General features: G+C 39.4%; 1 protein-coding gene across 2 annotated transcripts in view; it reads left to right on the top strand.

Annotated features, from left to right (window-relative positions):
• The window catches only part of ADNP2 (ADNP homeobox 2), a 56,266-nt gene extending 33,245 nt beyond the window's left edge, over positions 1-23,021 (top strand). For both annotated transcript variants that reach the window (XM_053714823.1, XM_053714822.1), the window contains one exon: positions 17,616-23,021. In XM_053714823.1, the coding sequence (XP_053570798.1) occupies positions 17,616-20,351 (2,736 nt within the window). In that variant the 3' untranslated portion in view covers positions 20,352-23,021. The remainder of the gene's footprint in view (positions 1-17,615) is intronic.
• The last annotated feature ends 227 nt before the right edge of the window (positions 23,022-23,248 follow it).

Raw genomic sequence — 23,248 nt, 5'->3', positions numbered from 1 at the left:
CTCCAGTGATTCAAGTAGATCAGAAGACCAGAGATTCACTCCGTTGGTGGCTAACCCTGGACCACCTATCCCAGGTAATGAGCTTCCGCAGACCAGAGTGGGTCATCGTCACGACAGATGCCAGTCTAGTGGGCTGGGGCGCGGTCTGAGAATCCCTGAAAGCTCAGGGACTATGGTCTCGGGAAGAGTCTCTTCTCCCGATAAACATTCTGGAATTAAGAGCGATATTCAATGCTCTCAGGACTTGGCCTCAGCTAGTAAAGGCCAGATTCATAAGATTCCAATCAGACAACATGACTGTTGCGTATATCAATCATCAGGGGGGAACAAGGAGTTCCCTGGCGATGAAAGAAGTGACCAAAATAATACAATGGGCGGAGGATCACTCCTGCCACCTATCTGCGATCCACATTCCAGCTGTGGAAAACTGGGAAGCGGATTATTTGAGTCGTCAGACATTCCATCTGGGGGAGTGGGAACTCCACCCGGAGATCTTTGCCCAGTTGACGCAACTATGGGGCATTCCATATATGGATCTGATGGCGTCTCGTCAGAACTTCAAGGTTCCTTGCTACGGGTCCAGATCCAGGGATCCCAAGGCGACTCTAGTGGATGCACTAGTAGCGCCTTGGACCTTCAACCTAGCTTATGTGTTTCCACCGTTTCCTCTCATTCCCAGGCTGGTAGCCAGGATCAAACAGGGAGAGGGCCTCGGTGATCTTGATAGCTCCTGCGTGGCCACGCAGGACTTGGTATGCAGACCTGGTGAATATGTCATCGGTTCCACCATGGAAGCTACCTTTGAGACAGGACCTTCTTGTTCAGGGTCCATTCTAACATTCAAATCTGGTCTCCCTCCAGCTGACGGCTTGGAGATTGAACGCTTGATTTTATAAAAGCGTGGGTTTTCAGATTCTGTGATAGATACTCTGGTTCAAGCCAGAAAACCGGTAACTAGAAAGATTTACCATAAAATATGGAAAAGATATATCTGCTGGTGTGAATCCAAGGGATTCCCATGGAATAGGATAAATTCCTAAGATTCTTTCCTTTCTACAAGAAGGTTTGGATAAAGGATTATCTGCGAGTTCTCTAAAGGGACAGATTTCTGCTTTATCTGTCTTACTACACAAACGACTGGCAGTTGTGCCAGATGTTCAAGCATTTGTTCAGGCTTTGGTTAGGATCAAGCCTGTTTACAGACCTTTGACTCCTCCCTGGAGTTTAAATCTAGTTCTTACAGTTCTTCAAGGGGTTCCGTTTGAACCTTTACATTCCATAGATATTAAGTTGTTATCTTGGAAAGTTTTGTTTTTGGTTGCTATTTCTTCTGCTAGAAGAGTTTCTGAGTTATCTGCTCTACAGTGTACTCCGCCCTATCTGGTGTACCATTCAGATAAGGTTGTTTTGCGTACTAAGCCTGGTTTTCTACCAAAGGTTGTTTCTAACAAGATAATTAACCAGGAAATAGTTGTTCCTCCTTTGTGTCCGAATCCAGTTTCAAAGAAGGAACGTTTGTTACACAATTTAGATGTAGTCCGTGCTCTAAAATTCTACTTAGAAGCTACAAAAGAGTTCAGACAAACTTCTTCTCTGTTTGTCGTCTATTCTGATAAAAGGAGAAGTCAAAAAGCAACTTCTACCTCTTTCCTTTTGGCTTAAAAGCATCATCCGATTGGCTTATGAGACTGCCGGACGGCAGCCTCCTGAAAGAATCACAGCTCACTCCACTAGGGCTGTAGCTTCCACATGGGCCTTCAAGAACGAGGCTTCTGTTGATCAGATATGTAAGGCAGCGACTTGGTCTTCACTGCACACTTTTGCCAAATTTTACAAATTTGATACTTTTGCTTCTTCGGGGGCTATTTTTGGGAGAGAGGTTTTGCAAGCAGTGGTGCCTTCCGTTTAGGTAACCTGATTTGCTCCCTCCCTTCATCCGTGTCCTAAAGCTTTGGTATTGGTTCCCACAAGTAAGGATGACGCCGTGGACCGGACACACCAATGTTGGAGAAAACAGAATTTATGCTTACCTGATAAATTACTTTCTCCAACGGTGTGTCCGGTCCACGGCCCGCCCTGGTTTTTTAATCAGGTCTGATTAATTATTTTCTCTAACTACAGTCACCACGGCACCCTATTGTTTCTCCTATTTTTTCCTCCTGTCCGTCGGTCGAATGACTTGGGTGGGCGGAGCCTAGGAGGGACTATATGGCCAGCTTTGCTGGGACTCTTTGCCATTTCCTGTTGGGGAAGAGATATTCCCACAAGTAAGGATGACGCCGTGGACCGGACACACCGTTGGAGAAAGTAATTTCTCCTGTTAAGTGTAGTCAGTCCACGGGTCATTATTACTTATGGGATATTAACTCCTCCCCAACAGGAAGTGCAAGAGGATCACCCAAGCAGAGCTGCTATATAGCTCCTCCCCTCTACGTCACACCCAGTCATTCTCTTGCACCCAACTAATAGATAGGATGTGTGAGAGGACTGTGGTGATTAAACTTAGTTTTTTTATATCTTCAATCAAAAGTTTGTTATTTTAAACGACACCGGAGTGTGTTTCCTTCTCAGGCAGAATTTGAAGAAGAATCTACCTGAGAATCTATCTGCTATTTTAATAAATGCACTGCTTCTCAATGCTTTTCAATAGCAGTCACATGACTGTAAAAAAAAGGTTGTTATTCTGAAACGGTGTAAATTGAACCGTTGTAAAACGAGGGCCACCTATATGTATGTGTGTGTGTGTATATATATATGTGTGTGTGTGTGTGTATATATATATATATATATGTATATATATATATATATATATATATATATATATATATATATATATATATATATATATATATATATATATATATATATATATATATATATATATATATATATATATATATATATATATATATGTCATGCGCAGTAGAGACTGCAGAGGACAGTATGTATGTAAAAAGGGTAACCCAGACGTGGACCCCTTGCTCAGTGTGCTTAGAGGAATACTGCTACACCTCACTGACGAGGCCCAATGAAGGCCGAAATGATCGTCTGGGGTTGCGGTGTTCCTTATTCAGAGAGAAGTTGCCTGGTATTTCGGTGCTGGACTGGCCGTAATGGGCGGGGTCAGACTGATCAAACTACAGGAGAATTCTACTCTGAAAAGCATTACTGGGCTAAAAGAAGTTGCACCCAGGTGGTGAATCGCCATAGAACAGGCTAACAATGATATTGAGTTGGTTGTTCGTTCCTGTGAGTGCATTTCTCTCTAGTATGTATGTATGTATAATCTCATTCATGTACATAATATTGCATTTAAATACATATTTTTCATTTTAACAATGGTCTAGTAACTAGACCATTGTTAATTAAACTGAAAAATATATTTTTGTATTTAAATGCAATATTATGTACATGAATGATAAAAGATTAGTTTTAAAGAGCAGATCATTTAAATAAGGAATACAAATAAGAACAGACTTACTCCTGCAAGTTACACTTCAGTGATTACAGGACCATTATGCAGTAAAACAGGGAGCTACACTCCCTCCTACATAACCTACTGCCCTCATAGTTAACATTTGGAGACAACTTAACCTTATGATTGCCAGAAAGGGTTATACCATTTCAGCCCTCTCTCACTGTTAAAAAGTTTTTTACGTGCAGTGGACTGAGCTTGCCGAGCTGAAGATAAGCAGCAGACAGAAGAGGGGGAGGAAAGACCTGAGATTCTGCTGGTGCTCACTGCTAGAGAGCAGCTTCCTAGGATCTCCATGTGCTCTGACAGGCAGACGTCGGCAATTTAAAGTAAACAAAATACAGAGCAGAGGTTAACATCCGGTCTCCAAGCAGACTAAGAGCTCATTTTATCAAAGCCCTATGGCTGCAAGTTCTTACAAGAACTTGCTCGCACTAATTTAACAAGCAGCAGTCACCAGACCACCGCTTCCCTAACCTCTTCGCCACCTCTAAGGTGGCGAAATTCAATCTCCGCGGTCGAGTCCGACCGCAGAGATTGACAGCTCCTGTCTGCGCGTGATTGGCTGTGCATGTACAGGGGGTGGGATTGGGGGTGGCTGTGCATGGGCAGGGGGTGGGAATCGTCTGCAATGCTCATTACCTGCGGGTAATTTTGCCCCGCCCCTGTCCGCCTCAACTTTGATAAATCTAGCTCAAAATCTAACAGACCGGACGGATGTATTTAAGATTTTAAAAAAAAATTAACTTTCTCCTCTCTAACTGCACTGTGTTAAATAACTTAACACAGTGAAGATCTGTTTGAAGAGTCCTGCACTTTCTGCGATGACATTGCCTTGGGGGTGTTGGTTTGTGAAGTTCTGCATTTTCACGCACTGCAATCTTGGAATTTTAAAGGGACAGTCTACACCAGAAATTTTTTGTTTAAAAAGAGACATATTAATCTTTTTACCTATGTGATTACTTTGTATCTAAGCCTCTTCTGACAGCCCCCTTATTTCAGTTCTTTTGACACTTGCATTTTAGCCAATCAGTACCCTCTCATAAGTAGCTGCATGGTCGTGAGCACAATGTTATCTATATGGCACACGTAAACTAACACCCTCTAGCTGTGAAAAACTGTAAAAACCACTGAAATAAGAGGAGTCCTTCAAGGGCTTAGACATTAGCATATGAGCCTACCTAGGTTTAGCTTTTAACTAAGAATACCAAGAGAACAAACCAAATTTGATGATAAAAGTGAATTGGAAAGTTGTTTAAAATTGCATGCCCTATTTAAATTATGAAAGTTTAATTTTGACTAGACCCTTTAAGTACTCTTACCCTGTGACAGAAGTTGTGTAAACAGATTGTGTTTTCTCTTGTAAGGTGTATCCAGTCCACAGATTCATCTATTACTTGTGGGATATTCTCCTTCCCAACAGGAAGCTGCAAGAGGATCACCCACAGCAGAGCTGTCTATATAGCTCCTCCCCTAACTGCCACTCCCAGTCATTATCTTGCAGCTCTCAACAAGAAAGGAAGTATCAAGAGAGATGTGGTGAATTAGTGTAGTTTACCTTCAATCAAAAGTTTGTTATTTTTAAACGATACCGGCGTTGTACTGTTTTTACCTCAGACAGAAATTAGAAGAAGAGTTTTGCCTGAGGTTTTTGATGATCTTAGCAGGTTGTAACTAAGGTCCACTGCTGTTCTCACACATAACTGAAGAGTATGGGAAAACTTCAGCTGGGGGAACGGCCTGCAGAATTAACTACTCTGAGGTATGTTCAGTATATTTTTTTTCTAGAGAGATAAGGTCTAGAAAATGCTGACGGTGCCTGATATATTTAAGGTAAGCCTGATTACAGTGATTTAACAAACGACTGGCATCATGCTTGCAATAAAGGGTAATATTCATGTTACTTGCTCTTATTACTTAGTATGTAAAACGTTTGCATGATATATAAACGTTTTTTACTGAGGGTGATAAATCTTTATTTGGAGCCTAGTTTTCCACATGGCTGACTAGATTTCTCCTAGGAGTAGTTATTTATGGCCCTTTCACTTTGAGTGCATGGTGGGAGGGGCCTATTTTCGTACTCTAATTGCGCAGTAGTTTTTACATTCTGAGACATCCAGCTTCCCTGAAGGAGTCCCCTGACATATTGGACCTCTGTAAAGGGTTTTTGTGCCTACAAAAGTCGTTTTATGGGCAGGTAGGAGCCACAGTAGAGCTGTGGCAGTTTGCTTGTGACTGTTATAACGGTTTTACAGTTTTTCTGCTTCGTTTTTGAGCCTGAGGGGTTAATCATCCATTTGCAAGTGGGTGCAATGCTATTTTAGTCTATTATACACACTGTAAAAATTTCGTAGAGTTAACTGCTTTTTTCTTTCATGTAATTAGCAAGAGTCCATGAGCTAGTGACGTATGGGATATACATTCCTACCAGGAGGGGCAAAGTTTCCCAAACCTCAAAATGCCTATAAATACACCTTTCACCACACCCACAAATCAGTTTTACAAACTTTGCCTCCTGTGGAGGTGGTGAAGTAAGTTTTTGTGCTAGATTCTACGTTGATATGCGCTCTGCAACAGGTTGGAGCCCGGTTTTCCTCTCAGCGTGCAGTGAATGTCAGAGGGATGTGAAGAGAGTATTGCCTATTTGAATTCAATGATCTCCTTCTACGGGGTCTATTTCATAGGTTCTCTGTTATCGGTCGTAGAGATTCATCTCTTACCTCCCTTTTCAGATCGACGATATACTCTTATATACCATTACCTCTACTGATTCTCGTTTCAGTACTCGTTTGGCTTTCTACTACATGTAGATGAGTGTCCTGGGGTAAGTTAGTCTTATTTTCTGTGACACTCTAAGCTATGGTTGGGCACTTTTATATAAAGTTCTAAATATATGTGTTTAAACATTTATTTGCCTTGATTCAGGATGTTCAACGTTCCTTATTTCAGGCAGTCAGTTTCATATTTGGGATAATGCATATGAATAAATCATTTTTTCTTACCTTAAAATTTGACTTTTTCCTGTGGGCTGTTAGGCTCGCGGGGGCTGAAAATGCTTCATTTTATTGCGTCATTCTTGGCGCGGACTTTCTTGGCGCAAAAATTTTCTTGTAATTTCCGGCGTCATACGTGTCGCCGGAAGTTGCGTCATTTTTTTTTACTTTTTTGCGCCAAAAAATGTCGTAGTTACCGGATGTGGCGCCAAATAATGTGGGCGGCTTTTTTGGCGCTAAAAAATTCGAGCGTCATTGTTGTCTCCACAATATTTAAGTCTCATTATTTATTGCTTCTGGTTGCTAGAAGCTTGTTCATTGGCATTTTTTTTCCCATTCCTGAAACTGTCATTTAAGGAATTTGATCAATTTTGCTTTATATGTTGTTTTTTCTATTACATATTGCAAGACGTCTCAGATTGATCCTGAATCAGAAGCCACTTCTGGAAAAACGCTTAACTGAGTTTCAGTTCTACCAGAGCTAAGTTCATTTATTTTAAATGTTATAAATGTTTATCTTTAGCTATGGTTTGTAATAAGTTATTATGATATACTTTTACATGCAGAATCCATTAGTATTTATGCTTTATATATTTCCATTTTTACATCTTATGTACAAGAAACATTTAGAAGATTTATAAGAAATATTTTTCTGATTCTATTTTAAAGGCTTTGTCTGACTTCGTGCCTTCTAATAAAATTCTTAGGTCTTTTTCACTTCTTTTTTAATTATTGAAGTTTCAAATGACCAACAACATACTGATTTATCCTTCTCTGATGATGTTTTTTTCCCTTTCAGAAATTTTCTTCATCAGATATTGACACTAACAAATCTACTTTTTTATTATTTTTCTATTATTAAAGTACATTTGTTCTTTGTTGAAAAGGTGTTGATTATTTTGGATATTAAGGTAACTAGTTCTTTAAGACTAGCTGACACTATTTCTGCCTATTTATTTCTTCTGTGTTTTCAGATGTTTTTTCTTTCCAATTCCCCATTCTAGGGAATGGAATAGGCTGAGAATTTTCTTTTATTCCTTCTTCAAAGGTTTTAAACTATATTCTTTGCCAGCAGTTAAATTCAATTTGGAGGGTTCTCCAATTTATTGGGGCTATCTCTACTTCTACTAATTATGCTATTGTTTCTATAGCAAAATAGTATTTATTTTCCTTTAGATAGTTGTATCTTATTTATGGAAAATTATTTAGTTTCAGGTACTTTTCTTGGTCCTGTGATTTATTTGGATATTGCAATTGCTTCATTTTTTTCTGTTTACTTTAAGATCAAGTATCAGATTATGATTTATTTTAGCATTAAGGGACAACATTTACTAGACTAGGTGCTGTTGCATTTGTCTTGTTTTGCATTTATTGATTATGCAAGTCCACTGTATTGACTGGTCCTTTAAACTGGACTAACATGCTAATAATTTCATTTGTGTCTTCATTTTATGAATATTTTCGCAAATGAGGGTTAATCTATGTCTTTAGCTATTTTAGCTAGAAGAATTTTGTGATTTTTTTAAAAAAAAAAAATTAAAAAAAAATCCATATTTCTTTTGTTCTAAGATAATCAATTATTTGTTTTATAATTGGATTCAATTCTTAACTGTTACTCTGGGCTTCAAGATTGAGTTCTAAGACTAAAACTTTAAGCTTATACTAGTTTGGTTGTTCTTATTAAGGAACTAATTCCTGAGTTCTTTCCCAAGTAACATGTTCATAATTGGGGTTCGAAATCAGCTCCCTAATATTGCGATGTACGTGCCGTATTCCAGCTTGGCTGGTAAGGGGCAGGTTAAGACTTCTTTGAAATTTATTTGGTTCTATTTTGTCCAAATTTCTTTGATTTTATTCCAGTAAGGCTAACACTTTCTTTTAGTGTGTTTCTGCCCTATATATTTTGGGTACTGTTGAAGCATGGCTGGGCACCCATGGGGTTCAAGCGCTGCTCAGACCTGGAATCTTCTGGGGTATTTCTTCCAGTTCCTTTTTTTAGGAACCGGGTTTGGAGTTTTATTCAAACTATTTTGCCTTTTTATGGTCATTGATAGCATTATTTGTTTTCATTAGATACAATAAATGCATATTTTCATTTTTCTGTTTTCATTCAGATTATTTTCTGAGGATGCGGAATCTCATATGATTCACTTGCTCTTCAGGACATAGTTAGAGGATCTTTTTTTCGAAAGCTCTTGATTCCTCACACAAGGGTCACCTTTTTTTAGGTTTCCAGATAGTTTGTGTCACTGTCTTTGTCTCTATCAGACAAGGGATAATTCTATTGGGTTCCGTCTGTCGGTACCTTTTAGTCTCTATTTCCTTCAGTTGCTATATATGCATAGAAGTTTTAGGTCTTATGGCCACAGCATTGGATTCAATTCCCTTTGCTCATTTTCACTAGAAAGAACCTTTCCAGTCTTTTATGAGTGTTTCTTCTAGAACATGGTTGGAGGATCAATTTACCAAAAAGTTTGTTGATTCCTCAGTCAAGGGTAACCTTTTTAGGTTTCCTGATAGATTCAGTGTCCTTGACCCTGTCTCTGACGGACAAGAGACGTCCAGAAATTGGTTTCAGCTTGTCGAAACCTTCAGTCTCAATCTTTCCCTTCGGTAGCCTTATGCATGGAAATTCTAGGTCTTATGACGGCTGCATTGGACGCGGCCCCCTTTGCTCGTTTTCACATGCGACCTCTTCAGCTCTGTATGCTGAACCAGTGGTGCAGGGATTATACAAAGATATCTCAATTAATATCTTTAAAACCGATTGTACGACACTCTCTGACGTGGTGGACAGACCACCATCGTTTAGTTCAGGGGGCTTTTGTTCTTCCAACCTGGACTGTGTTTTCAACAAATGCAAGTCTGACAGGTTGGGGAGCTGTTTGGGGGTCTCTGACAGCACAAGAGGTTTGGGAATCTCAGGAGGTGAGATTACCAATCAATATTTTGGAACTCTGTGCAATTTTCAGAGCTCTTCAGTCATGGCCTCTTCTAAAGAGAGAGCCGTTCATTTGTTTTCAGACGGACAGTGTCACAATTGTGGCATATGTCAATCATCAAGGAGGGACTCAGTCCTCTGGCTATGAAAGAAGTATCTCGAATTCTGGTATGGGCGGAATCCAGCTCCTGTCTAATTTATGCGGTTCATATCCCAGGTATAGACAATTGGGTAGCGGATTATCTCAGTCGCCAAACGTTACATCCGGGCGAATGGTCTCTTCACCCAGAGGTATTTCTTCAGATTGTTCAAATGTGGGGACTTCCAGAAATAGATCTGATGGCTTCTCATCTAAACAAGAAGCTTCCCAGGTATCTGTCCAGATCCAGGGATCCTCAGACGGCGGCAGTGGATGCATTGTCACTTCCTTGGAAGTATCATCCTGCTTATATCTTTCCGCCTCTAGTTCTTCTTCCAAGAGTAATTCCAAGATTCTAAAGGAGTGCTAGTTTGTTCTGCTGGTGGCTCCAGCATGGCCTCACAGGTTTTGGTATGTGGATCTTGTCCGGATGGCCACTTGCTAACCGTGGACTCTTCCGTTAAGACCAGACCTTCTATCGCAAGGTCCTTTTTTTCCATCAGGATCTCAAATCCTTAAATTTGAAGGTATGGAGATTGAACGCTTGATTCTCAGTCATAGAGGTTTCTCTGACTCTGATTAATACTATGTTACATGCTCGTAAATCTGTATCTAGGAAGATATATTATCGAGTCTGGAAGATTTACATTTCTTGGTGTCTTTCTCATCATTTTTCTTGGCATTCTTTTAGAATTCCTAGAATTTTTCAGTTTCTTCAGGATGGTTTGGATAAAGGTTTGTCTGCAAGTTCCTTGAAAGGACAAATCTCTGCTCTTTCTGTTCTTTTTCACAGAAAGATTGCTAGTCTTCCTGATGTTCATTGTTTTGTACAAGCTTTGGTTCGTATTAAACCTGTTAAGTCAATTTCTCCTCCTTGGAATTTGAATTTGGTTCTGGGGGCTCTTCAAGCTCCTCCGTTTGAACCTATGCATTCGCTGGACATTAAATTACTTTCTTGGAAAGTTTGTTTCTTTTGGCCATCTCTTCTGCTAGAAGATTTTCTGAATTATCTGCTCTTTCTTGTGAGTCTCCTTTTCTGATTTTTCATCAGGATAAGGCGGTGTTGCGAACTTCATTTAAATTTTTACCTAAGGTTGTGAATTCTAACAACATTAGTAGAGAAATTGTGGTTCCTTCATTGTGTCCTAAGAATTCTAAGGAAAGATCGTTGCATTCTTTGGATGTAGTTAGAGCTTTGAAATATTATGTTGAAGCTACTAAAAATTTCTGAAAGACTTCTTGTCTATTTGTTATCTTTTCCGGTTCTAGGAAAGGTCAGAAGGCCTCTGCCATTTCTTTGGCGTCTTGGTTAAAGTCTTTGATTCATCATGCTTATGTCGAGTCGGGTAAAACTCCGCCTCAAAGGATTACAGCTCATTCTTCTAGGTCAGTTTCTACTTCCTGGGCGTTTAAGAATGAAGCTTCGGTTGATCAGATTTGCAAAGCAGCAACTTGGTCTTCTTTGCATACTTTTACTAAATTCTACCATTTTGATGTGTTTTCTTCTGAAGCAGTTTTTGGTAGAAAAGTACTTCAGGCATCTGTTTCAGTTTGATTCTTCTGCTTATATTTTCAGTTTTTTCATTATAAGATTTAAACTTTATTTTGGGTGTGGATTATTTTCAGCCGAATTGGCTGTCTTTATTTTTTCCCTCCCTCTCTAGTGACTCTTGCGTGGAAGATCCACATCTTGGGTATTCATTATCCCATACGTCACTAGCTCATGGACTCTTGCTAATTACATGAAAGAAAACATAATTTATGTAAGAACTTACCTGATAAATTCATTTCTTTCATATTGGCAAGAGTCCATGAGGCCCACCCTTTTTTGTGGTGGTTATGATTTTTTTTGTATAAAGCACAATTATTCCAATTCCTTATTTTTTAATGCTTTCGCACTTTTGTCTTATCACCCCACTTCTTGGCTATGCGTTAAACTGATTTGTGGGTGTGGTGAGGGGTGTGTTTATAGGCATTTTGAGGTTTGGGAAACTTTGCCCCTCCTGGTAGGAATGTATATCCCATACGTCACTAGCTCATGGACTCTTGCTAATATGAAAGAATTGAATTTATCAGGTAAGTTCTTACATAAATTATGTTTTTTCACTGTTTTGCAGTTTGTGTTGGTTTTTTTTCCCTTAAAGGCACAGTACCGTTTTTTATATTCTGCTTTTTGACATTAATTAAAGTGTTTTCAAAGCTTGCTGGTCTCATTACTAGTCTGTTAAACATGTCTGACATAGAGGAAACTCCTTGTTCATTATGTTTAGAAGCCATTGTGGAACCCCCTCTTAGAATGTGTACCAAATGCACTGAACTTACTATAAATTTTAAAGACCATATTCTAGCTTTAAAAGATTTATCACCAGAGGAAATTGACAAGGGGGAAGTTATGCCGACTAACTCTCCCCACGTGTCAGAGCCTATAACTCCCGCACAAGGGACGCCAAGTACATCTAGCGCGCCCATTGCATATACTTTACAAGACATGGCGGCAGTTATGAATCATACCCTTACAGAGGTATTGTCCAAACTGCCAGGGTTACAAGGAAAGCGAGACAGCTCTGGGGCTAGAACAAATACAGAGCTCTCTGACGCTTTAGTAGCTATTTCTGATATACCCTCACAATGTACAGAAGCCGAAGCAGGAGAGCTTCTATCTGTGGGTGAGTTTTCTGACTCAGGGAAGACACTTCAACCTGATTCTGATATGTCTACATTTAAATTTAAGCTTGAACACCTCCGCGTGTTGCTCAGGGAGGTTTTAGCAACTCTGGATGACTGTGACGCCATTGTAGTCCCAGAGAAATTGTGTAAATTGGATAAATACTATGCAGTGCCTGTTTACACTGATATTTTCCCAATACCCAAGAAGAGGTTTTCAGAAATTATTACTAAGGAATGGGAAAGACCAGGTGTACCGTTCTCTCCCCCTCCTGTTTTTAAAAAGATGTTTCCTATAGATACAGCTACACGGGACTTGTGGCAAATGGTCCCTAAGGTGGAGGGAGCAGACAGTTGTGCTTTTCTAGATCCAATGGACAAAAAATTAGAGGGTTACCTTAAGAAAATTTGTATTCAACAAGGTTTTATTCTCCAGCCCCTTGCATGCATTGCCCCTGTCACTGCTGCTGCGGCCTTCTGGTTTGAGTCTCTAGAAGAGGCTCTACAGGTAGAGACCCCATTGGATGATATCCTTGACAAGCTTAAAGCTCTTAAGCTAGCCAATTCATTTGTTTCTGACGCGTTGTTCATTTTACCAAGCTAACGGCTAAAAACTCAGGTTTTGCTATTCAGGCGCGTAGGGCGCTATGGCTCAAATCCTGGTCAGCTGACGTTACTTCAAAGTCTAAGCTTCTCAACATTCCCTTCAAGGGGCAGACCCTATTCGGGCCTGGACTGAAGGAGATCATTTCTGATATTACTGGAGGAAAAGGTCACGCCCTTCCTCAGGATAGGTCCAACAAATTAAGGACCAAACATACTAATTTTCGTTCCTTTCGAAACTTCAAGAGTGGCGCAGCTTCAACTTCCTCTAATACAAAACAAGAGGGAAATTTTGCCCAGTCCAAGTCGGTCTGGAGACCTAACCAGGCTTGGAACAAAGGAAAGCAGGCCAAAAAACCTGCTGCCTCTAAAACAGCATGACGGATCAGCCCCCGATGCGGAAACGGATCTAGTAGGGGGCAGACTTTCTCTCTTCGCCCAGGCTTGGGCAAGAGATGTCCAGGATCCCTGGGCGTTGGAAATTGTGTCCCAGGGATATCTTCTGGAGTTCAAAGCTTCTTCCCCAAAAGGGAGATTTCATCTCACAATTATCTGCAAACCAGATAAAGAGAGAGGCATTCTTACATTGTGTTCAAGACCTCCTAGTTATGGGAGTGATCCACCCAGTTCCAAAGGAGGAACAGGGGCAAGGCTTCTATTCAAATCTGTTAGTAGTTCCCAAGAAAGAGGGAACTTTCAGACCAATCTTAGCTCTCAAGATCCTAAACAAATTTCTCAGGGTCCCATCCTTCAAGATGGAGACTATTCGAACCATCCTTCCTATGATCCAGGAGGGTCAATATATGACTACCGTGGACTTAAAGGATGCTTATCTTCACATTCCGATACAGAGATCATCATCGGTTTCTCAGGTTCGCCTTCCTAGACAGGCATTACCAGTTTGTGGCTCTTCCCTTTTGGTTAGCTACGGCACCAAGAATCTTTACGAAGGTTCTAGGGTCACTCCTAGCGGTACTGAGACCGCGGGGTATAGCAGTAGCCCCTTACCTAGACGACATTCTGATACAGGCGTCGAATTTTCAAATCGCCAGGTCCCATACGGACATTGTTCTGGCATTCCTGAGGTCTCATGGGTGGAGAGTGAACGAAGAAGAGTTCTCTATCCCCTCTCACAAGAGTTTCCTTCTAGGAACTCTGATAGATTCTGTAGAAATAAAGATTTACCTGACAGAGGCCAGGTTGTCAAAACTTCTAAATTCCTGCCGTGTTCTTTATTCCACTTCTCGCCCTTCAGTGGCTCAGTGTATGGAAGTAATCGCCTTAATGGTAGCGGCAATGGACATAGTGCCGTTTGCCCGCCTACATCTCAGACCGCTGCAACTCTGCACGCTCAGTCAGTGGAATGGGGATTACACAGATTTGTCCCCTCTACTAAATCTGGATCAAGAGACCAGGGATTCTCTTCTCTGGTGGCTATCTCAGGTCCATCTGTCCAAGGGTATGACCTTCCACAGGCCAGATTGGACAATAGTAACAACAGATGCCAGCCTTCTGGGCTGGGTGCAGTCTGGAACTCCCTGAAGGCTTAGGAGGAGGCACTCCTTCCGATGAACATTCTGCAACTAAGAGCGATATTCAATGCTCTTCAGGCTTGGCCTCAGCTTGCTGCGGTCAGGTTCATCAGATTTCAGTCGGACAATATCACGATTGTAGCCTACATCAACCATCAAGGGGTAAAAAGGAGTTCCCTAGCAATGTTGGAGGTTTCAAAAATAATTCTATGGGCAGAGGTTCACTCTTGCCATCTATCAGCTATCCATATCCCAGGAGTAGAGAACTGGGAGGCGGATTTTCTAAATCGGCAGACTTTTCATCCGGGGGAGTGGGAACTCCATCCGGAGGTGTTTGCACAGTTGATTCAACTTTGGGGCAAACCAGAACTGGATCTCATGGCGTCTCGTCAGAACGCCAAGCTTCCTTGTTACGGATCCAGGTCCAGGGATCCCAAGGCACGCTGATAGATGCTCTAACAGCGCCTTGGTCCTTCAACCTGGCTTATGTGTTTCCACCATTTCCTCTGCTCCCTCGTCTGATTGCCAAGATCAAGTCGGAGAGCTTCGGTGATTTTGATAGCACCTGCGTGGCCAGGCAGGACTTGGTATGCAGATCTGGTGGACATGTCATCCCTTCCACCATGGACTCTGCCGCTGAGGCAGGACCTTCTACTTCAGGGTCCTTTCAACCATCCAAATCCAATCTCCAAGCAGTCAGACGCAGAGAAATTAAACGCTTGATTTTATCAAAACGTGGTTTCTCCGAGTCGGTCATTGATGCCTTAATTCAGGCTCAAAAGCCTGTCACCAGGAAAATCTATCTTAAGATAAGGTGTAAATATCTTCATTGGTGTGAATCCAAGGGTTACTCATGGAGTAAAGTCAGGATTCCTAGGATATTATCTTTTCTCCAAGAAGGATTGGAGAAGGGATTGTCAGCTAGTTCCTTAAAGGGACAGATTTCTGCTGTGTCTATTCTTTTGCACATGCGTCTGGCGGATGTTCCAGACGTTCAGGCGTTTTGTCAGGCTTTAGTTAGAGTCAAGCCTGTGTTTTAACCTGTTGCTCCGCCATGGAGTTTAAATTTGGTTCTTAAAGTTCTTCAAGGGGTTCCGTTTGAACCTCTGCATTCCATAGATATCAAGCTTTTATCTTGGAAAGTTCTGTTTTTGGTAGCTATCTCTTCGGCTTGAAGAGTTTCAGTTATCTGCCTTAAAGTGTGATTCCCCTTATCTGATCTTCCATGCAGATAAAGTAGTTTTGCGTACTAAACCTGGGTTTCTTCCTAAGGTGGTATCTAATAAGAATATCAATCAGGAGATTGTTGTTCCGTCACTGTGTCCTAATCCTTCTTCAAAGAAGGAACGTCTATTACACAATTTTGAAGTGGTTCGTGCTTTAAAGTTTTATTTACAAGCTAATAAAGATTTTCGTCAAACATCTGCATTGTTTGTTGTCTACTCTGGACAGAGGAGAGGCCAAAAGGCTTCAGCAACTTCTTTCTTTTTGGTTAAGAAGTATAATCCGCTTAGCTTATGAGACTGCTGTCCAGCAGCCTCCTGAAAGAATTACAGCTCATTCCACTGGAGCGGTGGCTTCCACATGGGCTTTTAAAAATGAGGCTTCTGTTGAACAGATTTGTAAGGCGGCGACTTGGTCTTCGCTTCATACTTTTTCTAAATTCTATAAATTTGATACTTTTGCTTCTTCTGAGGCTATTTTTGGGAGAAAGGTCTTACAGGCAGTGGTGCCTTCCGTTTAAGCGTCTGCCTTTTCCCTCCCTTCATCCGTGTCCTATAGCTTTGGTATTGGTATCCCACAAGTAATGGATGAGTCCGTGGACTGCATACACCTTACAAGAGAAAACAAAATGTATGCTTACCTGAAAAATTTATTTCTCTTGTGGTGTATCCAGTCCACGGCCCGCCCTGTCATTTTAAGGCAGGTGTTTTTTATTTTTAAACTACAGTCACCACTGCACCCTATAGTTTCTCCTTTCTCTTGCTTGTCTTCGGTCGAATGACTGGGAATGGCAGTTGGGGGAGGAGCTATATAGACAGCTCTGCTGTGGGTGATCCTCTTGCAGCTTCCTGTTGGGAAGGAGAATATCCCACAAGTAATGGATGAATCCGTGGACTGGATACACCACAAGAGAAATTTATCAGGTAAGCATAAATTTTGTTTTTTAAAAGCTGTATAATGCCCTTCAGCTCAGTGTGCATAATACAAAGGGGGTCTACATTTTTGCAGTAGTTTTATTTCTCTATATTCATGTTCTTAGTGTTTTGTGTGTTTTTTTTTTTTTTGTTTTTTGTTTTTTTTTTTATTTGTTAAAGGGATTATCTATGTTTTAAAACAAAAATTCTGGTGTTGACTGTCCCTTTAAAAAAAAAAAAAAATGTATTACTCATTCCCCAGTTTTGCACAGCCAACAGTTATATTAATAGACTTTTTACCTCTGTGATTAACTTGTATCTAAGCATCTTCTGACAGCCCCCTGATCACATGACATTTTATTTATTATCTATTGAATTTCAATCCACGGGCGTGATCACAATGTTATCTATATGGTTTACCTTAACTAGCTCTCCCCTGTTGTGAAAAGCAAATACAAAAGCATGGGATCAGAGGTGGCCTTCAAGGGCTTAGAGATTATCATATGAGCCTTCCTAGATTTAGCTTTCAACTAAGAATACCAAGATACCAAAGCAAAATTGGTGATAAAAGTAAATTGGAAAGTTGTTTAAACTTTAAATAGGGCATGTAATTTTAAAGTTTTTTTTGGACTTGACTGTCCCTTGAAGTTTTTAAAAGTTATTTAACTCTTTTGTTTTCTATTGTGTAAGGCACAGCTGTCAAAAAGGCAACAACATCACTGAGTCTGGCACATAATGCAACAATACCTGCATACCAATATGGCTGCACAGAGTATAAAGATGTAGTTTTACAAGTTAGCTTGTGTAATAGGTTAAAATAAGAGTGGTTTTGAAGAGAGCTGTGTGTACAGGAGCAAATGCTACTGTAGTTGCCCCTTTAATTAGACCAAACTACACAATATCCAGCTATAGTGTTCTAACTTACACACAAATTCTAAATATTGTCAGTATATACAGACATGCCATTGTTGCATCATATGTTCTTACATTCAGTTAATTCAATTAAAATGGGTTTTGGTTAGTCTATTTGGTAGATCTGTATTAAAATATAGTTGCTAGCTTTTTGTTTACTTGTTTAGAAAGGATTTGTTTACCAAGATGTTTTTTTTTTCTTTTCCCCTTTCTTATAGGATTATAGAACAAAGCCATTTTGTTGCAGTCTCTGCAAATTCTCAACCAAGCTGCTTTCTTCATTCAAAAATCACCTGCAGCGTTACCACGAAGATGAGAAGGATCTGGAGCTACTGGCAGCCTGTCCAAGTTGCCCTTTTACATCCCGGTCAAAAACTGTGCTTAAACACATGCGTATATTTCACACGAGTGTTCGCAATACTCAGAAACCACCTGTGAAAGAGAATCCAGTTGTCCTGAAAAATATTACATTTTCATGCTTAAAATGTAACTTTACAGACACTCTATACTACAGCATGAAAAAGCATGTTTTGATCACTCATTGTGTAGAATTGATTGATTCTTACTTTGGAGAAAAACCTGAAGAAGAAATAATTTATTCTCCTGTTTTCAAATCTCAGCCATTGAATAAATACTTTTGCAAAAAATGCAGCTACATTGCTAATAGCCATGATACATTAATGTACCATATTTTGACATCGGAAAAACACAGAGACCTGGAACATAAGCTGAGAATGGACATTTCAGAATTCAACAAAACCCAAGGTAAAAGGACACGCCCACGGAAAATGTTATTGCCTGTTCCTAGTCAGTCTCCTAAGGAGCCTTCAAGGACACCACCTGTTACACCCACGGTAACTGCCACAGTTCACCCGCCACCAGATTATAAAGAGCATTCATATAATTCAAAAAATGGTGCTCTTCTGAACCCTTTTGTTGGAACGCCCACTAACTTTGTCCAAAAAGTTTTGCCAAAAGTATCTGCGGTTTCAAATTCTCCTACAAGTTTAAATAAAAAAAATCCTCCCATATTAGTTCCAGCAAATCAAGTCAGATTTTTAACTGCTTCCCTCTCACAAAACCAGAACATAGCCCTTCAACAAAATCTTCAACAGCCTGTTTTTGTGTCCTCTAAATTTCCTGTAAATCAGTCTGTTAATTCTGCTATGCTTCCTCAAAATTGCAATGTTAACGGACAATTTATTTCTATACCTCAAGGCACTCTTAATCAGCCATTGCATCTTCAACCCAACATAATCAATATGAATCAAACAGTACAACCTATTTTTCCTATGAACCAGCCACTGAGTCCTGATAATCTTAATGCAAATCAAAATACTATTCTCTCAACTCCAATAATAAGACAGCTCATTCCAACTGGTAAGCAAGTAAATGGGATACCCACATACACCCTTATAACATTGCCTGTGGCTCCGTGCCCTGTTCCTGTTGCTAATTCACCTAAAATGCCTGTGCAGACATCAAAGCCTGAAAATACTGTACAGGTTTTAAATACTAAAGCGATTTTACCATCTTCAACTGTTGTGCCCTTGGCAGATAAAAGCTTGCAAATAGCCAACACTCCTGCATCTCCTCAGAATGCGCTCAGCAAAGAGGCCAAGCAATGGAAGACATGCCCTGTGTGCAATGAGTTGTTCCCTTCAAATGTCTATCAGGTGCATATGGAAGTTGCTCATACAAAGGCAGACTCAAATCGCAATGAATCTGCAAATCCCACTACTGGTGGTGAAATGAAAGAGAGAGTTATTCTTGCTGCCCAGGCATCGTTCCTGAAAGTGATGAAAGAAAAAAGCATTAGATGTTTGTCTTGTAGGTGTTTAGCAACAGAAGAGGAGTTGTTGAAACACCTGCTGATGCATGGTATGGTCTGCTTGTACTGCAAAGCAGTTTTTCATGAACTAAGACACTTTGTCTATCACATGTCAGTTATGCACCTAGACAAAAAGAAGTTGCATGTTGATTTTATCAAGAAAGGTATTGATATTGCACATGATGCTAATGATAATGTGCGGTTTCCCCACTTTGACTACTACTTAAAAGTTGCAAAAGAAGAATTGGGAGACAAAGATATAAACCTTGCTATAGTGGCTGGATCAAAGCCTTACACATTTGCTCCCATTTACATTAAAATACAACAGAAATCTCTAGATTCAATTGTTTTAGGTGGAAAACAAACATCCAAATGCCCTTTCTGCAACTGTGCTCTGTCCAAGACAGAAGTGTATGAAACACATTTAAAAGAGAGGCACCATATCATGCCCACTGTGCATACTATATTAAAGACTCCAGCTTTTAAATGCATCCATTGCTGTGGTGTTTACACAGGTAGTATGACACTTTCTGCTATTGCTGTGCATCTACAACGTTGCCGAAATGCACCAAAAGATAGCAGTCTTGGAGTTGAGGTTCTTCCAGAAGCAAATGGGGTAAAAGGACAGTTAAGTAATGTGACAATGCATGATAATTCAAAATCAAAGCTCACATGTTCTGCCTCAGAATCACAGAGTCCCAATGATGAAGTAGCTAAAGCCCAGCATACAAACTTACAAAACACAAGTATACACAATAATGAATCTATACCTTGTAAAAGAAGGAAGGTTGAGATTAAATCAGACACTTCAGAAGTTCCTATTGAGGAAGACTCACTGCATATCCTTGCCTTGATTCCAAAGAATTTGGATGCTTCTTACGAATCTAAAAAAGCTTTCTTAACAGAATATTTCCACAAAAAGCCATATCCAAGCAAGAAGGAAATAGAGTTGCTCTCTAAGTTGCTGGATATGTGGAAAAGTGATGTTGCATCACATTTTGGAATGAAACGATACTTGTGCCTAAGGTTTATTAAAAGCCACAAATTTCGTGTAATGCTTGGTTTCCAAATGTCTGCACTTAAAGAACTAAAGCACAACTTGGACTTGCAAGAAGATTACTAATTTCATTGAACTAGTTTCACTAATCTAGTATTTAAATCCTAAACTTATTTACAGCATACAGCACTCTCGTTAAAATATATAACTAAGAAGAACTGGATAAATTATCTTATTTTCTCAAGTGAAACAAGTTGAAAATGTAACTTTCTTTGGTTTAATTTATGTTTTTATATTCTTGGAAATTATTCATTCACATTTTCCATTGGTACTTACAGGGAGACGTAAAGTGTGCCTTAAATAGCGTTTGGCAAACTATGTATTAACATTTTTGCTACAAACATTGTTAAATTGAGAATGAACTTGCCTGTGTTTTTCCTGTTATGAGCTGTGTAATAATGCTTCCCCACATAGCCCAATATTTTCCTACTGTCTCTAGCCATTAATACTAGCTGTGCACAGTATATTGTGTTGTGTAAACTAGACATTACTGGCTGTAACCGTACTAGCTATGCTTATTGCACACAGCATAGAAGGCAGCAGTTTTCTTTCTTGCAATAGCTGAAATAAAGAGTATAGACACAAGAAACAGAGCATCAGCCGCCCCCCTGATACCCCTGGTCTAAGTGATTATTATTGCCACACAGTATCACTTTGCACAACAAACATGTTTCTTTAGTGAGTTGGCAGCTCATAGGCTCCTCACATTTATTCCCTGAGGATTTGCGTTAACTACCTAAACTAACTTGTCAGAAAGCATTGCAAGGAGCTACTGACTTATGAAGAATCTCTTGTTTGTTGCCGAGGTACCCAGTGCAGGAATAATCCACTAGAGTCGGGCTATCAGGGCCAGGAAGGCAGCTGCTGCTATATTTATATGACCCTACACTATATTTCTACACATGTAACACACAATTTCTTCCTTCTGTGCTGTACACAATATATTTGTGCATAACTAATACTACCGCCAGTGATGTCTGGCTACTAAGTAGCTGGCTCTACACGTGTTCAATAGGTCAGTATTGAGCATAAAAATAAGCTGTGCAGGAAGGAATAATAAGGTAATATTACATAGCTTATAACAGGAAACGAAAACTTAACTTCAGTCAACTTTAGTTGTAAAATTTTTAATACATATCTATGGAAAAAATGCTATTTAAGTTTTTTTTCAATTATCACACTTTGCTTCCTGACCTATATTTTTAAATTTACTCTACAGGTTGTTGGCTTGTAAATTTTAGTGGCAGTTGCAGGTAATTTTATCTGTGCATTTGCTGCACGTATTTTGGATTTGCTAATTGTCCTTTTTAGTAGCACTGCTGCAAAAACTAAAACTTGATTTTATTTTTAATATATGCTGCAAGGATAAAAAAAAGATTTGGTTGATACAAGACTTAAAGGGACAATAAACTGCATAACTGCAAAAGAATAGTAACTACTAACTGTGTTATTGCATTTTATTTTGTTTCTGCAGCTCTTTTCAAATCAGTTTTCCTGTTTTAATAGCTTGAATATGCCAGATATTGAAGCACCGCCTCATCATACTGGGCGCCGCCAGCTAGGAGCTCAGGTTTTCTCACAGCCTGTGACAGAAGCTTTGCACACTCACAGATCAGTAATCTTTTTACAGCTGTATAATGTGCTTGGAGTTAGCGTGCATGATACATCATGTGAGCTTAACAGGTTTGCATTTTTTACAGTTACACAAAAAATATTTTATAAAGCACTAAACAATATATAGCAACACAGCAGCTGCTTTGTAGCATGCACAGTTGTCAAAGTTGCCAACATCATTGATATGTAAATGCACACTGCATCTGTCACAGGCTGTGAGAATACTTGAGTTTCAAGATGTCGAGGCCCATTATGAAGAGGCGGAGCTTCATTATCTGGCACCTTTAAGCTATTAAAACTGATTTGAAAAGAGCTTCAGGAACAGGATGAATTAAAATAGCATAGTTAGTAGTTACTATTCTTTTGTAGTTGTGCCCAACAGTTTAATAAAGAGAAAATGTAATACTAAAATAGAGTTAATGTGTTTATGTGGTAAAAATATAAATAAACTGCTTCAAAATAACACCCTAAGTAAATTGGGTAGGCATTGTTTTAATATATGAAGGTGGGGAATGGTATTGAACAGCGAATCACAGATTATACATTGGACTATAATTCCTATTTATAGTTATGCTTCACAACTGCTATTTAAATAATCAGTATATTTAAACCTGTTACTGTATTTTTATGTAGTATTTTTTCAGTCCTTTGATCAGTGCAGAATATTTCACTGTTGTGCAGTTTTTCATGGCAGCAACTGTTAATAATGAATATCTTCTTTGACCATTTCTTACATTTCTGGTGGCATTGGAATTAAACTGAAGTCACACTAGACATTTTTTTTTCTATGTGAAATAAAAATTAAAGTTCTGTTACATTGAACGATACAAATGATTGTTTTAATAAGGATGTTAATTTCCAGTTTCCATACTTTAAAGCAGTTGTGCTTTTTTTTTTTTTTTTTTTTTTAACAGTACAGAACACAGTTTTATATACATGTAAATATTATATAATTTATTAGTAAATTTGGGAAATCAAGAACTTCTAGTTGTAGGAAAGGCTTGTTTATGGTGCCAGTTTGGCTTACCTTATTTCTACTTTAATGTATAATGTCTAGTTAAAAGTATGTTATCTTTGCTTATTTGGATTTGTTTTAAAATAAATGTTTAAACAGTGTAAGAACTGTTTTTTTTTTCTATTTATACTACTGTGGTTTATTAGAGATGTTGCAATATATATTTCTCTTGCCAGGTGTATCCAGTCCACGGATTCATCCTTTACTTGTGGGATATTCTCATTCCCTACAGGAAGTAGCAAAGAGAGCACACAGCAAAGCTGTCCATATAGCTCCCCCTCTAGCTCCACCCCCAGTCATTCTCTTTGCTGGCTCTAAGCACTAGAGTCTCTCT

Source organism: Bombina bombina, chromosome 5, assembly GCF_027579735.1.
Source record: "Bombina bombina isolate aBomBom1 chromosome 5, aBomBom1.pri, whole genome shotgun sequence".
NCBI classification, from domain to species: domain Eukaryota; kingdom Metazoa; phylum Chordata; class Amphibia; order Anura; family Bombinatoridae; genus Bombina; species Bombina bombina.
This window is presented reverse-complemented; position numbering and strand designations above follow the sequence as displayed.